The 18,818-nt window shown below is 39.0% G+C and overlaps 1 protein-coding gene across 1 annotated transcript; it reads right to left on the bottom strand.

Annotated features, from left to right (window-relative positions):
• Positions 1–836: 836 nt before the first annotated feature.
• Positions 837–1,707, bottom strand: LOC110929706 (small ubiquitin-related modifier 2-like; the record flags this gene model as incomplete). The annotated part of the gene is made up of 2 exons (XM_035988181.1): positions 837–1,047; positions 1,534–1,707. Coding segments are annotated over 2 exons (258 nt in total), but the record flags the coding sequence as incomplete, so codon positions are not given.
• Between the last annotated feature and the right edge of the window lie 17,111 nt (positions 1,708–18,818).

Genomic DNA, 18,818 nt, shown 5'->3' on the forward strand with positions numbered 1-18,818 from the left:
ACTGCACATGTGCACTAATACGGAAAGCCTAAACCACTTAACCCACCCCCCACCGACACCCCCCAAAAACCTAAACCCCCCACCCCCCCACCCCAAAAAAAAACCTAAATTCACCCTCCCACCAAAAGCCTAACCCCCCCCCCCAAAAAAAAAAAAAAAACCTAAACCCCCCCACCCCCACCCTCCCGAAAACCTAAAACTAAACCCTAAACATAAACCCGAAAAAAACCTAACCCCCCCACCCCCTAAAAACCTAAACCCCCCTCCCCCCACACCCAAAAACCTAATCCTAATCCTAAACCTCCAAAAAAACTAACTATAAAAGCTAAACTAGAATCAAAAAACTAATTTTAAACATGTAATGCACATTGTAGTACATGTTATATTGCACATGTGCACTACTATAATAATAGTATTGAAAACAAGACGACACCATAAATCTTTTTTTATCTCATAAAAAATATGCCCGAATATACTTGAATGAAACATAAGAAAATTTGTGATCTTATGGTGCCATTTTTGTTTTAAAATGATAACGTATGGAGAAATGAGAAATGTTTGAAAAGTTATAAATTTTTTGTTCCAATTTTACCCCTCCTTCATTAAAAGTCTTCCCCCCTCCTTTTTAGTGGGTTTTAGTTAGTTTTCTAGTTTTCACAATAACTAGTGGTTTTCATTTGAATCTTCCCCTAGGGTACTATTACCATACACATCAGCAAAAACCCAACTAATCTAAAGTTTTAGATAAAACCAAACTGAACTGATAAGTTTGTAAGTTTTAGTGGCTGCTAAATTAAATTTGAAAAGAAGATGACCAAAATCAAGGATGCAACAAATTTGTACGGATATAAAAGCATAACCATGGTGATTAAGGTGGAATGGCACATCATTTGAGTTATTAGATAGATACACAACAGTTAAACACCAAACTAGAAAACTAAAAGCTTAAAGCTCAACTTCCGTTTATATGTTCTGGAACCACAACAAACCGCCACCACCTGTCTGGTGCAGCATCGCGTCAATCTCATCACCGTCCTCCATCTCCAACTGTTAACGACAATACCATAAACATGAGCACCCTCATATAGACGCACATTTGCAAAATGAACTGACAGGTCAGATAACGGGTCTAAACGAATTAGTGTCTAAAAAAGTTGAACTAGGTAGTACCACATTTTTGTATTTTTTTTTCCAAATCAATCCATCAATGTATTAAATAATGGTAACAATAACAACATTAAACTATATATCTTCTCTTTAAAACAAAATAATTTAGTACATTGCACACATTTGAATATACATATAATTTATTACTAGTTCGACCCATTTTGACCCATTACATGTAACATTCAACGTGAAATACCTTGTTTCCATCAACGGTAAGATTTTAATGTATCAGACTCGTCAAAAAGGATTGATAACAAAAAATATATATACAAAAAGACCAGCCCAAATGCAAAAACTAAGCTTTATTCAGGATTCATGTGTAAATGTGTGTTCGTAGGGGGGGAGGGAGAGAGAGAGAGAGAGAACCTCATCTGGCGTCTGCTCTGCACGAAGACGGCGGCCATCAAACAAGAAAGCAATGGAGTTGATCTCAACAGACTGCCTGTCACAGTATGCATTCATCAGCTTCTTAAGTTGTGTGCTTCGTTTGATCCTAAAGAAAACTTCATTTCCATCCTGTAAAAGAATTAAAAGAACAAACACATATCAAAAGATCATCGTAGTACGACCATGTTATAAAAACAATATCATCAACTCACCTACGCATAAACCTTTTATAATGGTTGAGTATGGTAAAATCGGAAAAAAGCCATGTTACAGATTAACAAAAGTGAAATTGAGATTATGGGAACAGAAAGAAGTATAGGACATCAAAGACATGAAAACTTGTATCATGAAACAAAATCCAACACAGGAGTTACAAGCAAATCATCAGATAACACATAAAGAAAGAAAGATATAAAAAAATAACTTGCAGATGAAACGTTATAAGGTATACATGGAGCTTGCATGGGGAGGCGCGGTCGTTGTGGACAAGGATCGTGATTGCTTGATTAAACGTTATGACATTACATACTTTATTTATGATTGGGCTTTAACTCATACGCTTCCGCTAAACTTTGTTATTACACTTATGTTTTGGAACACCTTTCATATGGATTGGTTTGGTTAACTGTTAATTACTTATACTATATACATTGTTCTATATGATTGGTGGCTTGATCCTGGTCAGTCACGCTCCCAAGCGGTGATACTCCGCGTGTGGATTTTGGGGGTGTGACAATTCATAAGGGCCGTATGTACGTATTCATATTATATATTTAATTATCCAAAGTTGCGATACAATAACCGGGTTTCGTTTCAAATATTCGATTTCTTTGCGACGCTTCACGGTCATCGAGGAGGGTAGAATAGGTCCTCTCTCAATGTCATCGTGAACGTTAAATGTATTTTAAGTAATGAGTTGCACTCCGACACATCACGGCTATCAAGGAGGGTAGAATTGGTCCTCACTTGACATCTTCGTGGTTCTCAGCAAGCGCATATGTGGTGTGATAGTGATAGAATATGCGATAATATGCGAAAATATTGCGATATAGCGATGTAACTGATGTAGGTACATTATGATCCGAATCTCTAGTTCTAGGCGTAACGAGTATATCGAGTAGTAACAACGCACGAAAGTGCGGGTTGTTACAGTCTCCCCTGCTTTAGGAAATTTCGTCCTGAAATTAATCCACCACTAGGGTTGTAAGAGTTTATGCGAATGAGAGTAGCGATTTAAAAGCGAGCGATCGATTAAAATTTGATGAGCGAGAGTGTTACGATAACCGGCGATAGCAGCGGATGGGGTGATTTGCAGGACAAAAGATGATAACACACACCGAAAGCGATTAGAGAGCATTTTAAACTTCTGAAAAGTCGATTAGTTAGGAAAAAGCTTGCTTATGAAAATCTTCTCACGTTGCGGCGTCAACTGTAGCGTTGTTCACACTAGCACGATGAGAAGGGTTTTGTTAGGTTTCTAAAAGATTTTGAAGTGACTAAAACTCATTTTACGAAATTTTCTCACCACACGACGTTGACTTGGGTCGATTGTCACACTGGTGTCACAAGAAAATCTCGTTTTGTACAAAGGTTTTGATTAGTTTTTAGAAAAAGTTTGTTAAGAAAAGATCAGTTTTAAAATTTGTGTAAACAAAGCCTTTTAAATATACCAAAAGTTTTAATTTAAGGTCGGCCCCGCATGGCACTCTCCCACGAAAGTTCTACAATATGGTTAAAACACTTATATATAGGAAGTACCAGCGGCGTATCCACCACGTATTACTCATATGGCTTCCGTCTCGTGTGGCGGTGTCATACGTGTCGACATAGTACAGACAGAATCGCGATTGATAACAAACGAGAAGGGTTGGATCAAGTCTTGAAAGGGCGAGCTGAGCGATGAAGTCGTTTTCGAACTCGGTTCAGCGATCCAAGTGAGGTAGTTAATCGATTGATAACACCACGTAACACAATAAGCGAGAATGACGACGATAAGCGAAAAGCGATGAGCGATAGCGTCAATTGTTAGCGACAACCATCGAGCGATAAGCGGCAGTCGATGCGTTGCAAGCGATGGAGACATGCGATTCGATTAGATTTAATAACACCACAATTTTAAACTAACACTAGCCCACATGGCCTTTTTCCACGAAAGTCTGCTAATACGGCTAAAACACCACTATGTCTTAGCCCCATTAGTTTCGTCTCGTGAAGCAAGGTCGTGAGTACTAACATAGCGCAGATAACGTAGAAAATACAAATAGCGATAAGCGTTGAGAATATCGAAGCGATGAGATAGGTGCTAGAGGCGTTACGGCGTGAAGCGACGAGTGATGTGCGATACTCGTCAAGCGATTCACGATACGCGATTCCCAGCAACGATACATAGCGATAGAGGTTGCGAGATACGCACAATATATGATTGCGATTTCGAGCCACATAGTAAGCGTTTGAGATTAAAACACATAATAAGCGTTTGATAGATTCTAGCGAGACACGTCATATACGATTGCGATTTTGCGAGATAGATTCCATGCGATAATGCGATTGCGAGCGTGTTGACTTACGAAAAGTCTTGCGGGTACACGCTTTGGTTTGCGATTGAGATTGTTACGCCTTGCGATGTATAGTTTTGGTGTGTCGAAAGTAACCACAATAATATAATAGGTCTACATTCCAACTCCACGTGGCACTTTCTTCACAAAACTTCGGTTGGCACAGCGAAACACCGCCATGTTTCAACCATGCGCCTCTGTTCCGTGAATAGATGTCACATTTCGTCAGACATGGTCAAGACGCTTCTATATAGGAAGTACCAGCGGCGTATCCACCACGCTTAACCATGCCCTGAGCGTAAAGGCATCTTTGAAATTCACTACGATCTCCGTGCACTAACCAAAATAATCCCGTGTGCACCCGTGATTAATTTGATTCTTGCACGTTTATCGTACCTTATCTCAAGAACGCGTAAAAGGGGTAAAATACATTATATAGTACATAGTGCTAGCATTTTGATTGTGCGCGAATGTAAGGGAGATGCGACGGTAGATAAAATAAGTTCCACACATAAAAGAGATTAACGGCGATAAATCGTATTATTACAACAACATTAGAAGCAAAATAACGTTGCTGTGGAGGACTTCTGTGGAGACGGCGGTCGTTGCTGAAATTCCTCAAGGTTGCGGTCTCGTGCGACAGTGCTGCGTAAGATGACCATACCAGTTGCAATTCGCGCAATAGCGACAGTTAGCTTCTGGAGGGTGATGATACGTACACTTGAGACACAGGGGATGGGGTCCATTGTAAGCACGTTTCAGTTGAACTGGGGCTGCTCGGAGAGGTTCTGGTTGCGACAGTCCAGTTGTTGAAGAGTCTGGGCTCATGTTCCTTCATTTACGGCTGTGCTGAGCTTCCTGAGATGATGCAGTGTCGTTGGCGAATTCGTCTGATGATTTGCTGGAGACATCGTTAGAGGAATCTTCAGAAGTTTCGTCGATAGATTTGCCGGAAGAATCGTCGGAAGAATTGATGATGATTGCTTGATGAGCCTGCTTGACAGGCTTCTTGGAGAAGAATCCGTCCAAGACTCGTTTGTCGTTAATTTTTGCGGCCAAACGGTAGGTTTCTTCGATGGTAGCAGGTCTTGCAGCTTCGACAAAATCACCCACACACTCAGGCAAGCCGCGAATGTACTTCGGGATGGCTTTTTCTGAAGTGTTGACTTGACTTGGGCAGATTATGCTAAGCTGTTTGAACCTTGCAGTGTAGCCAGCATTGTCACCTTCGACTTGCTTGATTTTCCAAAATTCAAGCTCATCCCAAGAGAGAGCGTAAGCTGCGGAGATCCCACGTTTGTTGCGTTCGGCAGTCCACCATTCGAGTGCTCGCGATTGAAATACTCCGGTAGCGCAAGTAGTACGGAAACTATCGAGACACCCACTTTGACGAAGGGTAACTTCGATAGAATCGAACCACTGGAGTAGTTGGGTCACACCTCCTTCACCCGTGAATTCCATCGGATCACAGGCTTTGAAGTGTTTGTAGAGAAAAGCAGATTGCGGCGCTTCCGTCTTAGAGTCTTCCGAGGCTCGAGAGTTGCTAAGAGAGTGCACTTGAGCGACAATTTGAGGAATGAGCTTGACCACTTCCTTGGTCACAAGCGAGGCAATCCTCTTATCGGCACTTCGTTTGGCTCTCCTCCTAGCTGTTCGTCTCGAGGTAGAGTCATTGGAAGGCATCTAGACAGAGAGAGATTTGGAATGAGATTCGATCATAATGATTTTGAGTTTGCGATGCGATTGAGCGCGATCAAAACTTGTAACGTATATAATATATTAGATTCCATATAGGAGCCACATAGGAGACACGAGATTCCTAGGTTCTCATACAATGATTTGTTTGTATTTAGATATAGATAGTTGTAGTTTATACTTACACACGTATATTATGGTTTAGAATACGCGAGGACGCGTTGAGAGGGAGAGAGCGAGAGAACGCGAGGAATTAAACATTAGTTTTGTTGCGAACATTCGGACTTCGTTTTAGATTGTGATGGTTGTGCGAGTTGTGCGTTTTGCAAAACAGGGAGCAAAAATGGATAAGTCGTAAAATAAACACATAAAGCATAACTAAGACCGTGGGGTATGGTGGGCTTGAGTTGGGGCTTGGGTTGGGGCATGAGTTGACACGTGGAAAACAAACTCAAACCCACGCCCATGGGGTATAGTGGGGCTTGGGTTGGGGGCTTGGGTTGGGGGCATGAGTTGACACATGGGGGCATGTGAAATGGCTAGTTTGGTTTGACCATTGAGAACCTGCCATGTCACCTTGCTAGCCCGCCCCACGCCCGGCTTCAAAGCCAAGCCCCAAGGGCCACGCCCCAACCCAAGCCCACCCAGGATGGTGGCTTGGGCGTTTTCCCCCAACCCATGCCCCAACCCAAGCCCCATACCCCATGGCCTAAGTTCATCAAAACGTAAAACCGGCGAGTCGTAAGCTTGGTAAAGTAATCGGAGTGCTTCGGGTGTTTAGGCGTCGACTACCCAAGGTAACCCAACTATACCCAACAAGTTTGTGCACGCGCGTTTACCTAGAAGACTTATGCTTCCACTAGGATGCAGCTCATGGCATTCATCCTCCTAGTCATCGCGTGGCTCGAGTTGTTGTCATGGTCGACTCCTTGGTGAGAGCTTTTTGAAAACCATTTTAGGGAGTGGAACGGCTTATTAAGGTACGGGTTTCACCCCTGGCTTAAGATCTTCGTTCCTAGTTGCGGTGTGCTCATCGAATAAATCCGAGAGTTCCACTAGAATTTCGAAATGGAGGTCTTTGTCGAGATATGGATGTCACTCCTAACTCAACGAAAGGTCCTCCTGCTAGAAAAAAAATGCGCTGAGTGAGCAATCCTATCGAGAGTTATTGGTTTTCACACCTGGTCTCGACTGGATTACTCGGTTGTGATATGCGAGTACTTTCGAATTCATGTGTATTGTGTCAGCCTTAGGAAAGGCTAAGTAGTATTACAGCCTTAGGAAAGGCTTCTTCGTGTGAAGCTGTAGTACGCGGTGTTCACACAAAGTTGTAGTCTTTAGCAATTTCGATCGAGAATATCAAGTAGGCCCAATACAAACCCTACTGGGTTAGTACGAGTCGGCCTGTTGGTACTTAGACTATAAACTAGGTCATTTCTAAGACATCGACCCAGACTAGGTCGAGTCTTGCCTAATTCCCTATAGTTATGGCTCTGATACCAATATGTCACACCCCAACCGATGGCGGAATCATCGGGCCCAGCACTAGGCGAATCAGATTGCTCAAGAGAATCCATAACAACTATCTTGCGATAATATTTATTACATTCGTTATCCCATACTAACAAATAATACAATCACATAAGTTATCACATATTTCTTGTCCTCTCGAACAATACTAATCTGACAACCTAGATTTTAGGCGAGTTTCTAGACTTCCTAGCTTGATTTGATGTAGACTGCGACTAAACCTGCAACATACGTTAAAATAAAGTCAATACTAAAGTATTGGCGAGTATACAGGTTTGATATGTAATAGAGTAATAGGTCAAAAGGTGCTGCGAATTTCCACATGCATAAACGTAATACACGACATATACACTCACAAAACTGATACTACCAGCTAAGTCCTCGACGCTCGATTCTTCGATGGCACTAGACCCCGTCGGGTGCAATAGTACTATACTAGTCGTGGTGGGACGTCGCGAGTATAAGTCCTAGCACCTATGCAACTAGCATCACGTATATCTATGCATAACAGTTATTCACATGTGATAATTTGATTGATTGAATACTTCGTTTGATATGTTTGATTTGCTAGGAACGTATGTTACACCCAAAATGCGATAAAAAGGGATTCAAGTATACTCATAGTGCGTATTTGGCAAGCTAATACGGCTTGGTTGGATTTGGCGGAAAAATGTTTGAGAATACCCTGATTACAGACTGATTGCGTGAGCGTTTGATAGCGCGTTAAATGATAGCGAGATAAACAAGAAACCGAATGATAATCCGATCTGAGGGGCTGCCCGATCGGCTGGCCTATCCGATCGGCTTGCCTGTCCGATCGGCTAGCCTATCCGATCGGCTAGCGTGTCCGATCGGTTAGGCTGTCCGATCGGCTGCCTGTCCGATCGACTGGCCCGTCCAGCTGTTTTCGACAAAGTTTGAAGGTTTTTCGGTGGTTTTGGTCGAGACGTTGTTGTGACGTGCTAAACAACTGAAATTCCATCCAATCCGACTTGTTCTAACGGCCGGGAACCGCCCCGTTCCATCAGATCTGGCTGTTCTTGACGGTTTTTCCATGTTTAACCCGAAATTGGTCGTCTCTTCGTTAGGAATCAGATCTTGGACCAACACGACACTAGAAATGAGTAGAAGGTCGGTATAAGCTCCGATTCTACCGGTCTTGAGTGCTTTGAGTGCAAAAGAGTTGAAAGAGAGTTGGAAAATCATCTTTCAATCCTTTCAGTCACTATTATGTGTAGATTTGTGGAAAAATATTGTTTGTTCTTGTGGAAATCCTTCGGATCTGAGTTGTTTTTGATGGAATGAGGCCAACATTTGAGGTTCATAAGAACTTCATGATGACATCACCCTAGAACACCTCAAATCCATCGATTTCACGGTTAAAAGTTGAGATTTAAAAGATAGAATGGTGGAGGAGTGCGTATAGATCAAAGAAGTACAATATTTGAGTTGAAAACTTACAAGAATCGCGAGAAATCGAGAGATGAAGGGGTTGGAGCGTCTGGTCGAACAGTAGCAGTCACATCAAGTGTTCTTGATGTGACTGAGGGGTATTTATTGGCAAAGAGAAGAAGGGAGGTGAAGTGGTGCTTTGGATCGGATGGTCGTCCGATCGGTTGGTTGTCTGATCGGCTGGCTGTCCGATCGGATGGCTGTCGGATCGGATGGCCATCCGATCGAAGTGCCATTCGATCAGATGCCTCCGGTGAGCTAAGTTTTGGCGTTCAGTTTCGATCGTTAAGCGTTGCGATAGTTTGGTTACACCGATTCGTATAGATATATATGTATTTATTATATATTTACTTATTCATAAGGGCCGTATGTACGTATTCATATTATATATTTAATTATCCAAAGTTGCGATACAATAACCGGGTTTCGTTTCAAATATTCGATTTCTTTGCAACGCTTCACGGTCATCGAGGAGGGTAGAATAGGTCCTCTCTCAATGTCATCGTGAACATTAAATGTATTTTAAGTAATGAGTTGCACTGCGACACATCACGGCTATCAAGGAGGGTAGAATTGGTCCTCACTTGACATCTTCGTGGTTGTCAGCAAGCGCATATGTGGTGTGATAGTGATAGAATATGCGATAATATGCGAAAATATTGCGATATAGCGATGTAACTGATATAGGTACATTATGATCCGAATCTCTGGTGCTAGGCGTAACGAGTATATCGAGTAGTAACAACGCACGAAAGTGCGGGTTGTTACACTTAACAGGAAAGGAAACTTAACAATTAAGCAAGCTAAGGAAGTTAATTAATAAGCTAATTACGTTATTTAATTAACCGGCTAAGTAAATTACTTAATTAAACCGTTAAGGAAAATTAATCAGTTAAGTAAGATTAATTAATCAGTTAAGTAAGATTAATCAAGTTAAGTATGATTAATTAATCAGTTAAGCAAGATTAATTAAGCTAAGCAAGATTAATTAAGTAAATTAAACACCTAAATAGATATACATGAAAATAAATATATAAGAGATAAATATATATGAGGAAGGTGCAAGGAAGGTGTAAGGAGATATATATGTAGGTAGGAAGCTTCCTAGAAAATGTATAGGTAAATTCCTAGAAAAGCTATATGAAATTTCCTAGAAAATACAAAGGAAACTTCCTAGAAATTTCATATTTCCTACCTATAAATAGGAAGCTTAGGATTCATTTTTCTTTGCTCATTTCTTCTGTTCTTTTCTCTACACGTTGGTGTTCTAACCAATAATCACCGATGCGATATTCTGTCCGATCGATTCGGGAACCAACTAACGAATGCCAAAGTGCTGTCTAAACAAGACTATACTTTGTGAATTTTGTTAAGGTTCTGAAACGAATGCCAAAGTGCTGTCTAAACAAGACTATACTTTGTGAATTTCGTTAAGGTTCTGATCTCGTGACCATCGTTAGGTTTGATTTGGTATAACACTAACACGTATTCCACTCTGATAAACTAAATGTTTAACTACCCGAAACTCTGCACTGTACACTTACAATCAAAATAGATGCTCAATCATCAGAAGATTCAGAACTATAAAGTAGATGCTTGTTTAATCAAGACTATATGCTAACAAGGTGAGTCACTCTCTTTTTATCAACAATGTTTTACAATACTCAAATTATTTTCAAAAGTTATAATTACAGGGATTAAGTCTTGGTTATCTTGAATCACTGGCAAGTGGGGTATTGTGCACATTACTAATTTCTCACGGTTAGGTTCACCAACCTAACAGTGACAATCATCACTACTTGGGTGGAAGGACCCAATAGTGGTATGACCATCGTCACCAGGGTGTGGCACGACGCCAGATAAAAATAAGATAGTAGCCATTGTAATCGCTCTTATGCTGTAATTTATAACAATGTGTCGTTTTGTACACAAATGAATGAACTCACCAGTATTTCCTGCTCACCAAACCTTTTTAAAACACGTTTCAGGTAATGACAGTAGATTGGAATAAGAGTGATGATACGGCACCAAAAGGCTTAAAGAAGTGGCTTATTTTATCAATTGAATTAAATTAAGAAAACATGGTTTTATATATATTCGGGGGTAAGGTTCATTTGAGAAGAAAAAGAACAAAGGGTAATTTTGTAAAACGTTAAATACTTATCTCATTTATTATCATTTTTGACTAATTAATTAGTCATAAAGACTATTATCCTCCACACTAACTTTTTTTTTTGCCTACACACATCAAAAGTTATCCTACATATTTCGAAATTCATCCTACATGTTGAAATTTATCCTACACAACTCGTAATTTGTCCTACACAACTCGTAATTTATCCTACACTTTAAATTATTTTATTTTATTTTTTTGAAAAAAATATATATTTTGAAGATAAGTTACAAAAATTTAATGTATTAGCTATTAAAGAGGAAGACTACAAATTAATGACCTATGTAGATTTACCAATTTACCCTTGCAGTAACATTGAATATTTATATTAAATGAAGTAAAATAAAACATTCTTATTGGTTGAAATTTGTTCTTTTTTCTTCTTACAAAAAATTTCTTCTCATTTGAACTCTCCACTTATCCCTTATTAAAGCTACCATTGTAAAACATGGGTTTTATCCCACCTTTTAATAAATAAAATCCGGTGGTTTCTAAAACTCTGATATTTTTCCTAACTCGCGGTCCTGATGAAATTTTCCGCTACAATATTTTCAAAATAACCACCGGTACCACTTGACTGCTCGCGGCTCCCGTCCAGGGTGTGGTCGGGGGTCGTGACATCAGCCGTCGTCGCCCGATGTTCCCACCCCTTAGTCGCAGTTACCCGATGTCGTCGCACCAATCTACGCCACAGATAAGACGTACATCTCGCGAATCTTACGAGTGATGAATCGAATGTTTGAAGATCCAAAAATCAAAGAAAACGCCTTGTTACTGAAATTATTAATCCCTACACATCCTAAAGTTCAAGGGTTTTTATGTATATAGTACAAAGATAGTATTAGGGTAGTTATGAAGTACGGGTACTAGATGTGACAATACAGAAGTTGATAACCAACTCCCAACCAACTCCCTAAATGAATCGATGTGTCCCTTAGACACGCCCTCTGATCGATGGCTTTAAAGGAAAAGAAAGAGACGCACCTCTTCAAGTACAATCACATCCACAAGATAAAGAGATGCACCTGTTCGTGAAGAGACATGCCTCTACAATCGCACCTTTTAGTTACTTATAAATAGGGCTTTAGATTTCAATTGTAAAACATACATGTATACAGAGATTCAAGTTATATTCAAGTTCAATTTGTTATATTCGATTCATGTTCTCGAGATCTAAGATCGATTGGGGCCAACAATTGGTATCAGAGCACCAGGCTCACCAGGCTCTAGGCATTGGGAATCGCAAGGCAACGAATCGCAGGAAGTCATTCGCGATCAGGTTTCATCATTCTAATTTTCAATTCGCAAGTTTTAGTTTTTTCGGTTCAAGGTTATCGAACCAGGGTTAGAAATCTAGGTTTATCATGTGAATTTGATAGTGAATTTGATAGTCAGGAATCCGGTTATTACACGTTGTGGTTATTCGCGGGTTAAACATTTGAAAGTTTATTGAATTCAAGGGAATTGAATTTTACCGGGATAATTGGTTCGTATTGGTGGTTAGGAAATTATAAGAAACAAGAAAGTAAGGTTGTTTGTTTCCACATTTTGTGAAAGTTAAAATCGTTCGGAAACATGTCTGATACACCGAGCGGTTCGAGTCAACAAATTGTAATTCACAAGGATGTGGGATCTCCGACTCACTGCCATTATCCAATTTTAAAACCTACAAATTATATAGTATGGGCAATACACATCAAAACTCTACTAGAAGCAAATGGACTCTGGGAGATGATAGAACACACAGAAGCAACGCAACAGGGTGTGAAAAAAAGACAAATCAATGATTGCATATTTGTTCCACGCGATACCGGAAGATATGGTTTTGCAGGTGGCAAATTGCAAAACAACAAAAGAGATATGGAACACATTGAAGACGAGACATGTTGGTGTAGACCGAGTGCAAAAGGCGCGTTTGCACACACTCATGTCAGAGTTCGAGTTGTTACAGATGAAAGAAGACGATACTATAGATTCGTTCTCCGCAAGGATAAACAACATTGTTACAAGGGCGAGTGAATTTGGAACAACATTGAATCAACCACTATGGTACGGAAACTTCTAAACGCTATGCCAGATAGATTTATTCAAATCGTTGTATCGATCGAGCAATACTCCAGTCTAGACACAATGACTCTAGACGAAGCTGTTGGTAGATTAAAAACTTATGAAGAAAGGTTAAAGTTGAAGAAAAAAGAAAGCCCCGTGAACAATCTAGAAGAACTCTTGTATGCGGGTTATGAACAACATGTTGGAAATTGTGGACGAGGGAGATTCTATCCGTCACGAGGCCGAGGGAGAGGCAATTATCAACATAGGGGCGAAGGACACACTTCTTACAAATTGGAAGGAACCGACAAACCACAAAGGGATGATAACAAGCAAGAAATACCGGCTATGAGAGATAGGTCAAAAATCACTTGCTACAGATGTGAGAAACCTGGGCACTATGCCTACGAATGCCCAACCAAGAAAACCAAGGAAAACGAGACACTCTTGGTCGAAACAGAAGATGATGATGAACCGACACTTCTGATGTGCCTAGACGATGAAGAAAAGTAAAATGGGAAATTTGGTCGTGTGAAACGATCAAAGCAGAAAAACCATGTGACGCAGGGAGGAAGATAACATGTGCAAGGTATTATAAATAATACAGTGAGTGGACTAGATTAGGTAAAAGTGAAGACTCCGTGATGGAAGCAATCAATGATAAAAGAACTCATTGTGTGAGACAACCGTGATGAGGAGATTAAATCCGTGATAGACCAAGGAGAAGGCACACGTGTGAAGGAAACAAGTAATCATGTGACTGGTTAAAAGAAGGCATCGATGTGTGATAAACCACGAAACTTTTATGCCGTGAATGATACGTTTGAAGAACAAAAAGCCCGATGGTATGATTTCGAAAAACAAAAAAACAAAGATAAGCCGCGGTGATCAACATTACGATCCGCAGATTCCTTGTTCAAGTTTGAAGAAAAAAAGAGTCCAATGTGAGTGAAATAAGTCGTAATTTGTGGTTGATTGGCTTCTTTGTTCTAAAGAATTGGATATGAAGTTCTTGTTAGGAAGAAATAGTTGTTCGTTGTTGTATATTGAAAGATGTTAATATGAAAATGGTATTATGGTGATGTTTGAAATCAAGAAGGATGACTTCTTGTGATCTCATTTTGATGTTTGAAATCAAGAAGGATGACTTCTTGTGATCTCATTTTGAAATTATATTTTTATTCATCTGTATGTTGAAAGGTTTTGATATGAAAGCCAACAGTCGATTAAGGCGGCAAAATTGATTTTATGGGGGAATTTTGACTTTACCAAAGTCAAAGATCGCTTTTTAAAAGGAAAAAGTCAGATTCGACTTTCAGATTCTTTTTAAAAGGAAATAAAATAAAACAGAAAGGATCAGGGGTAAAAATTTTAGGCAGTTTGACTTTTTGGAAGTCAACAGCAGAATGCTCCCTTGGCAGTTGGTGCCAAAATAAGTTATGGTGCCAAAATAAGTTATCAAATTTTGGGTAGTTTGACTTTTTTGAAATAACTTATCAAATTTCAATCTGGTCAACTAAACCGAAATAACTTATCAAATTTCTAAACCGGCCTGTTGGAAGGGAGATCTACCCTTTGACCAGCCGACATTCTCGTCTTTGGATGGGTAGGAGGAAAACATGCCTGTGTGGATCTAATAGGGGTTTCCCCGCTTGTGGGCTTAGGGGGTAGTGCTTTCACGGTGGGTCAGACTGCTTTAAAGGTTGCTTCGGGTAAAGTGACCAAACATGAGAAGACGTGCCTTAACAAACCAGCACGTATTTATCCAATTTGCTTTTGATACTTTTGGTTTTCTGGCGCCAGAGGTTGTGGACCTACTTAGTCGAGTTCAAAGGGTCATGCATAGTAATGTTATGACCACGAGATCTATGGACGTAGTTTTTAAAAGACTTAGTTTTGTTATTTAAAAAGGGGTAGCGGCACAGCTTGTTGCCCGTTTACCAACTATCTCGATGTAAATTCATAACACGAGTTGTAATTTATTTTAATTTCAATCTGGTCAACTAAAGTTTTGTTGTCTTACTCTTTCAAGAACTGAAGTTTCAACATTTTTTATTTGAATTCCAGTGATATTGTTGAAATGGCTAGTTATGCACCTTTTTTAACTAGTTCTATACCCGTCCGGTGGACGGGTATTTTAACGTAGTAATATAGCAAAACCGACTTTCTATGACTTATAAACAAAATCATACAAGGTGCCAATTAAAAGTGCAGCTCTTGAGTAAAAAAAAAAGCGAATGCAATCTTGCGCGACAAGATGTCGAATGCACCATACCCCTCGAGTAATAAACTCCGCCAACATAATGTTGTTTAACTTAGTTGCTTGATATAATCAATCGCTAAGTTTAAAAGGCACATTATCTATAATGAAATATTTTGATTGTTAATCAATTTTGTGAACAAAAATTATAAATTTCGGCAGATGTATTAATGAGACATCAAAGAGTGCCTCTAAAAGATGAAAACATAGAAAAACTTTGTTTTTTTTTTACTTATATAATTTGTCAATCATGCTCCATGTGATCACTGTACTTGACAACCCTACAATATTCAAAGAATACCTCACAACTATCCCATCAAAATTTCATAGAATACCTATGGTGAAGTTATAGTGCCACATGTGTTTTTGGATGCATTGATTTATGAACCGTAAGTTGTAGTCACATCAACAAAATTGTTTGATAATTGATAAGTTCTAAAATAAGGGTATTTACAAAGATGTTGTGATGTTAGCAACTTATAAGCTTCAACATAAATATAGTAATCAGTTAGTTGTATATTTAAGTTAGAGGTTAAAGTGAATATAATGATCAATTGTGCTTCTAAATGGCCTTGCACCAGGGCTACTTGGTTCCTGAACTTGAATCCCATTTTTTACTTTTGCAGCCAAACAATATATTTTGAAGATATCACGATAGATATAGATCTGAACAACTTTAGGGGAAACAATAACAACACCTAGTTATAATAAATAAAAGCATGAGAACAAGGTTATGTCAAAGGACAATACAATTTTGTAACATAACAATTTTGTTTAGAGATCGAATTTCTATTACGTACACGGTGTCATGCTGCACTAGAATATAAGGAGACTAAGAAGCATGATTTTCGAGGTTTCAGAAACTAGTAAATTGTATGCTTAGAAAATTCATGTCAACTTGTTTTTTAGTATAAACTTGAATCTATGTTATATGGTATTTTTCCATCTTATGACCCGATGAAAATGGTATGATGAGTTGTAAATATTGAAATAGTGTTTAAAGTAATTTGCACGAGCAGAAGAGGTGGTGACGGTGGTGGCCGTGGAGACAAGGTGATGCCGGTGGTGGCCGTGGAGACGAAAAGGTGCCGGTGGAGAAACTACATTGACCAAGAACCAAGAAATTAACAACCTATATAACAAAATAAACAAAAAATTCAACATAAAACTAACCGATTTGAAGTAGAAATGAAGAGATTCGCCGGAAATTGGAGAGAAACCGTGAGGGAACTGAAAAGATTTGGGGGAAATGTAGGTGGAGGGAAGCAAAATGGCGCTGAAGTGTGATTTATTCGTCTGGCCAATAGGGGCGACATAATGTCGCCGCTATTGATTGATGCGTCGCCGCTATTAATCAGATTGAACCGCAGCCGTTGGATGATGATGACAATCGTGTGGCTAGGGTATAACATGGGACACCGGATTGCGGATTGGACCAATAGCGGCGACACATTGGATGTCGCCGCTAATAATGTCGCCGCTATTAACTCTTTTTCTTGTAGTGCAAGGTGTATCATGCATGAGTGCACTCAAATTCTATTAGAGAATCTGATGATGGTGTTTGTTGTGTATTCCTCATTGTTTCAGAATGACAAAGGAGATAAAGTCAAATGGCAATGTTTACTTTGGTAACATGAAGATTGCATTTCTGTTTATGATCATAACTAGGAAGATCGAAAAATGTTTGGGAGATTGCATTTATGTTTCTGTAGGGGTATTTAATTTGTTTTGCAGATCACTTTTTAGACATATGTTTATGTAGAAGTTTGTTACTTTTGTGGTTTATACATATTTCTAACTTGTGATAGGTATGCTTGAAACTGGTTGTCTGGCGAACCGGTATTCATTTATATGGACAATCGAGTTCTATGGATCTCTGGAACAATAGTGCAGTTGAAGGTTGAGAACAAAAGGGAGATCCGTGTGATATTCTCCAATTATACAATTATAGGAGTTCGCAGAGGAGGTGGTTAGCATCCCTGGGGTGGTTTTGATAAACTGCACTCAAATTACGGTAACTGAATTCTAAAAACTTCTGGTGGAGATCATGGGCAGAAAAAGGTGGAGCAAACCACCAGCAGAGAAAACCACAAATAACTGCCACCACAGTGGGTTTTTCATCTCAGCAAGATCTAACGATGGATATCGATTTCACCGGCGGTTAAATCTTAATGGGGTTAATAATATATATAAGCTGGAAACAAAAACGAAATGAAAATATGTAAATATGGAATTCTAGAGAAACACCTGAGTTGCCACGTTTCCAAAATATTCATTCTCTAAGCTTATAAGTTTCTCTTTAGTTGCATCAGGGATATCAAGTTTGATGGCCGATCTCAAATTTTGAATACATTTTGCTCTATTATACCTCTGTTATAAAGGGTTAGTAAATAATTAAAAAAAAAAACATAAACAAAGATTCCACTCATGATGGAAGTTATGATATAAAAATAAAAAAAACTCATAAGTAACTTACTCGTAAGCCACGGGACATTGTTTATTGTGGACTACTTAAAGGTAATGAATAAGTGCCAAGAAATGATTGGCATTTTTAGTTGCTTGATTGTTTGATAGTTCCTATTGCGTCTTACTGTCACTCATTAAATTAAAACATAAATAATTGGATGTAAAATGGGAAAAATACTAAAGAATATTATGAAATGAAAAATTACCTTAACAACTCTTGAAGATGAAGAACATGGCCATCGCATTCTTCACTGAGTTGAGCAAGTAGATCATTCTACATCAAAACTAAATTAGGAAAATTGAAAAAATAAATTTTCTGTAATTCAAACAGTAACAAAAACACTAGTTTAATATTTTTTTCAGAAGTAAAGTCAAACGTGACGAGACAATTGTGAAAGATGGTTTCTGTGACGAGTTTAGGGATATGATTAGTGGCTTCCGTAACCACCCATTTTACTTCTTTATAATAAAGGCCAGTTGGATGAACCGAGGCAAATATGCAGGTGTCGTCATTGGAACACACCTTCCACAAGCTGTTTTAACAAACCAAGTAGGTATGTTAAGTTTTTTTTTTTTTATCATGTTCAATTTTCTGTAGCACTTAGAAGACACTATCAACCACATTCTGTTTCTTTCGATCTTTTGATTTCCATGAGTATGTACCCAATGGATATGAGTTAGAATCATGATTGGGATGACTCACTAATAGAGGTTATCAATTAAGCTAAACATAACTGGAATTAGTCATTTAGTCAGGTAGATAAAGGCTCTTAGAACGTCAAAGCACAAAAGCTAATTCGGTTTTCCTAGCATAATATTAAGCTCACTTAGCAGGTGTTATTGTGAATGCATCCCACTTAAACATAATATTATGTTTGAAACTTTGTTAGGGTGCCTTGATAGAAAGTGTTAATTACTTAATTGAGTGTCGATCATTTGATGAATACTTGCAAGGCTAGTTTTATGAGCAAACAATCAGCATCTACAAAGGGCAAAAGTAACTCATTTTCCCACATTGGCTGAGGGAAGAATACATATATGAAGAGACAGCATACATAAACAGCAGCCCAAGAAGGAGAAAAGC

Source organism: Helianthus annuus, chromosome 3, assembly GCF_002127325.2.
Source record: "Helianthus annuus cultivar XRQ/B chromosome 3, HanXRQr2.0-SUNRISE, whole genome shotgun sequence".
Classification (NCBI taxonomy): Eukaryota; Viridiplantae; Streptophyta; class Magnoliopsida; order Asterales; family Asteraceae; genus Helianthus; species Helianthus annuus.